Here is a 4,336-nt window from a genome sequence, read left to right as displayed (position 1 = left end):
TATAAATATAAACTTTAAATAAAAAAATAGTTTACTAAACCGGACTTCCATTGTCAATAAAAATAACTACAAAAATTAAATTAATAAAATTTAATGTACTTATATAAAATATAAATAATCTAAAATTAAATAATTAATACATAAATTATAAAATAATTGAAATTAAATCTTATAAACAAATGAAATAAAAAAAATAAGAAAATTCAAAATCACCAACTACGAATATCGGTTAAATAAAAACTAATTTAGAATTTCGTTAAAAGTTTAATCAGGTTTCGAATGTCGATATAAAAAAAACGGATTTTGAATTTCATTAAATCACTTAACCGGACTTTAAATACTGGTTCACAATTTCAAATCTGTTTGGCATTGTTCACCGGATTTCAAAATATTAAAGAATCCGTAATTTCAGAGCAGAGGCAAAGAAAATTTTTTTTTAACTTTTACTGCTGAATAATCAAAAGGTTCATAAAAATATTATAAGAAATTAAAATATTTTTGGAGGTGCAGTAGAATTCTTTTCTTTGATGTGTAGAAAGAAGCCCCTATCATTATCTTTGCATAATTTAGCCCAAATAAGAGAGAAGGGCGAAGCCCACCCTGGCAACTGCATTATATCGAGGGTGAGCCCATTATTACAATAAATAAAACAAAAGCCCTCGGAAGTGAAAAAGGGCGTTAGAGTAAAATCCGAACATGACCCATCGCTCTCACACCGCAATCTGTCTCCACCTGTACCAATCCAAATAATAATTTCTTCTTCAAAATTCATTTGCACATTACACTTTGATCTGATCTCCACAAACCCAATCAATTTCATCATCCTTCTACTTCCACAAAGAACAAGGAGAGAAAGTTTCATCACCGTAGCAGGGGAATCAAATCAAACCATGGCAGGTTTCAGTGGCGACGAAACCGCTCCTTTCTTCGGCTTCCTCGGCGCTGCCGCGGCTCTCGTTTTCTCCTGTTCGTCTCTCTCTCTCCTTGGTTTGTTCAATTTAATGATAATGATGATGATTTAATTTGTTGCCTTTTGATTATTGAAAGGTATGGGAGCAGCGTACGGAACTGCGAAGAGTGGGGTGGGAGTGGCGTCGATGGGTGTGATGAGGCCGGAGCTTGTGATGAAGTCGATAGTGCCGGTGGTTATGGCGGGAGTGTTGGGTATTTATGGGTTGATTATTGCGGTTATCATTAGCACCGGGATAAACCCCAAGGCTAAGTCTTACTATCTCTTTGATGGTTATGCCCACTTGTCCTCTGGCCTTGCCTGTGGCCTTGCTGGCCTCTCTGCTGGGATGGCCATTGGAATTGTTGGGGATGCTGGTGTTAGGTAATTCATCCTCATGCCTTTGGACACTTGTAGAATAGAAACTGCAGTAATTATTGGAAATCTCATATGGATTCTAATATCATGTAAGTAACGCGTATATGTGGGACACAAATCTCACTTTCATATTGAATACTGATATGGTCGAAATAGTGTATATAAATTTGGTGTATACCTTGTTCATGAGTTAGTTTTCGTAGTTGAAATATGCCTAAACCCAAATTTAAAGAGTAAGACCTTAGAAATAGTGTGCAAAATATAATTAATTATGCATGTAACATGATGTGGGATTGGGTCTTGGGGAAAAGGTTTGTCTCCCATAATGTGATGAATCAAGGATACTTATGGGAAATTAAAAATAAATAGCATAGAACTTACATGTTTAGCATTATTTTTAAGTTGTTCTCTAATTACTTCACTAATTCATGTAAGAAAAATTTGCATGAAAAGCCAGCCTAGATTATCTAGGAAAACTTCCAGTTCTCATTGGAGAACAATACAATCTCATCTAGTTTTGTCCGTCCGTTTCTTTTAGAGCTGTCAAAACGGGTAACCCGGTCCGACCCACCATGGGTTGATCACTTAGAAAGTCAACCCAACCAGGTTCACTTATTAGCGAGCCAAAAAAATTCGAACCTGACCTAGCCCATCATGGGTTGGCTCATGAGTTCATTTAAATAAAAAAAAATACATTTTTTTTTTATTTTTTTAAGTCCAAACTAAATTATAATTCTAATCAAAATTTAAATAAACTTTAACTCAATTCGAATACAAACCAAAATCACAAAAATACAAATTATTTATGTGTTGACTAAAAAAACAACCTAACATGACCCAAATGTAAAGTCCAACTTAATAAAAAACACTTGTGTGATCCTTTATTTGCGGGTTGGTGAGCCAATCCGACTCACCACGGGTTCAATCCGGGTGAGCCAAGTTCTAGGTAAGCCGGGTCAAAATTAACCCGTATTAAAATTTGTAAAAAAATTTCAACCCAACCCAGCCCGAACCCTCGGCGGTGAGCCGGGTTGGCTTGCGGGTTCCAACCCATTTTGACAACTTTTTAGTTTCTTTCATGACTGCAAGCAACAAAATTGATTAGATTGTTGTTTTGTAGAGTGTATATTGCTTAGCACTGTTTTAAAAGTCATATATGTTTCTTGTTGTTTGCCATTGTTATCTTAATGATAACTGGTGAGTAACCTTTCAAATTATTCAGAGCATTGGAATGTGTTGTGTTTACAATTTTGTCCTTGATTTGTGCTATTATATTCTTCAGTTCGCTTTTGTTGTCAAGCCATTTCTTATTGATCCTGAAAAATGTTAGGTAAAGAAGTATGAACCATGTTTTTGTGATTTAGATGTTTAACTTATTAAAATAGGGACTACACTAAAGTTTAAGAGGGGGACATTTTTTAGAATCAGTGTGCTATTTATTTTACTTCTATGAAAACAATGCAGCCTCCTCACCTAAGGTTAGCTGCATTGCACATATTCTGTTTTTTCTAATGGATTTTGTACAATCATTTCTATACATGCTTACATGAGGCTTTTTTTTCTGACGTGGAAATTAGTAATTATTAATGCGGGCTAAATAGGCGTATTGGACTATTTCTAAGTATTTGCTTGTGGAAATTGCTGCTCATTTCAATTCCTGCTGCCAAATATGGTATATTGGTTTGTTCATTATATGTTGTTCGGGTGTAATATCATAATATGTTTTAGTTTATCTTGTCTTTATTAACTTATGGACTTATAAAATATTTTATTCACGTTGCTTGTGTGATTAAGTGGATTGAGTTGCTGAAAGATATTTGATGTGTCTCTTTCTAGTTAACATGTTATTTACGTTAAAAGGATAAAATATTATCAATCTAATTATGGAGGAGATGGCTATATTGACTTTCCATCCCTTATGTTGTGTGAATGGAGACCTACTTTTTCCTTTTCAAGTGGTTGTTATTATATTAATTTGTTACTTGTGGAGATAATTGTCTAATTTAGAATCTAATTTGCAATGGACACTCTATTTTATGTTCTTTTCCAACTAAAAGATATATTGATCGAAACATTTCAGCTGCTGTTACTCTTCTTCCTCTTTATATAGTTGTTGACAATGGATGGTTCATGTAAATAACCCTGCTTCTGCCGCCATTTTCAGATGTTTAATGCTTATTTGGCCATTTGATGCTTAATTTATTCCCTTTTGTGCGATTCGCAATTTTTTGTTGTTTTATGCCGTGCCACGTCGATTTTCTACCTTGTGTGCATGTGTGTGCTTTTGCATTTCCCAGCTAAAATTATAGTTTGCTTTATAGATCTATGTAATATGTTTAATTGTTAACTGATCGAATACTTGAACACTAAAATGATTTGTTTTTTGTCAGGGCTAATGCTCAGCAGCCGAAGCTGTTTGTTGGTATGATTCTTATTTTGATTTTCGCTGAAGCTCTTGCTCTTTATGGCCTCATTGTGGGTATCATCCTCTCATCTCGGGCAGGCCAATCTCGTGCTGATTAAAACGAGCCAACTCAGTGATACTTGGTAGTCCAGTAATTTTTATTATGAGGCCTGTATTTGAAATGGGAGATATTTGTCTTTAGATTGCTATTATTTCATTTATTTTCGTACACAAACCTTGTATCCAAACTCCATCAGTTTTATCAAGTATTTTCCTATGGACTACATATTTGGATGGCTGCACAGAATCACTGGAAATTATTGATACAATATACCTTGTACAAGTTAAAACTATTGATAAGTTGGCCTACCTTTGTTGCAATATGAACTTTCATGAAATTAGGATTATTCTCTCGTTTACAACTCATTTGAACAGAATGAAATGGTTGTTTAACCTTCTTGTGAGAAGATAACAATTAATTTAGTGAAAGGAAGAAAAGGTGTCACATTCCAAGACCAAAGAATCTCGGGTACCTAAGCAATATATGTTGCCTAGATGGGAATCTAATATTAAAGACATCTTAGTGCCTTGTGTACATTATTTAC

The 4,336-nt window shown here is 34.4% G+C and overlaps 1 protein-coding gene across 1 annotated transcript; it reads left to right on the top strand.

Moving 5' to 3' along the window:
* The first annotated feature begins 667 nt into the window (after positions 1-667).
* LOC114195284 (V-type proton ATPase 16 kDa proteolipid subunit-like) lies at positions 668-4,112 on the top strand. Its single transcript, XM_028085703.1, has 3 exons — positions 668-966; positions 1,048-1,333; positions 3,718-4,112. The coding sequence occupies exons 1-3, from the start codon at positions 891-893 to the stop codon at positions 3,848-3,850; spliced, it is 495 nt and encodes a 164-aa protein (XP_027941504.1). The 5' UTR covers positions 668-890; the 3' UTR covers positions 3,851-4,112.
* Positions 4,113-4,336: the final 224 nt, after the last annotated feature.

The sequence above is a fragment of the Vigna unguiculata genome, chromosome 8, assembly GCF_004118075.2.
Source record: "Vigna unguiculata cultivar IT97K-499-35 chromosome 8, ASM411807v1, whole genome shotgun sequence".
Lineage (NCBI taxonomy): Eukaryota > Viridiplantae > Streptophyta > Magnoliopsida > Fabales > Fabaceae > Vigna > Vigna unguiculata.
This window is presented reverse-complemented; position numbering and strand designations above follow the sequence as displayed.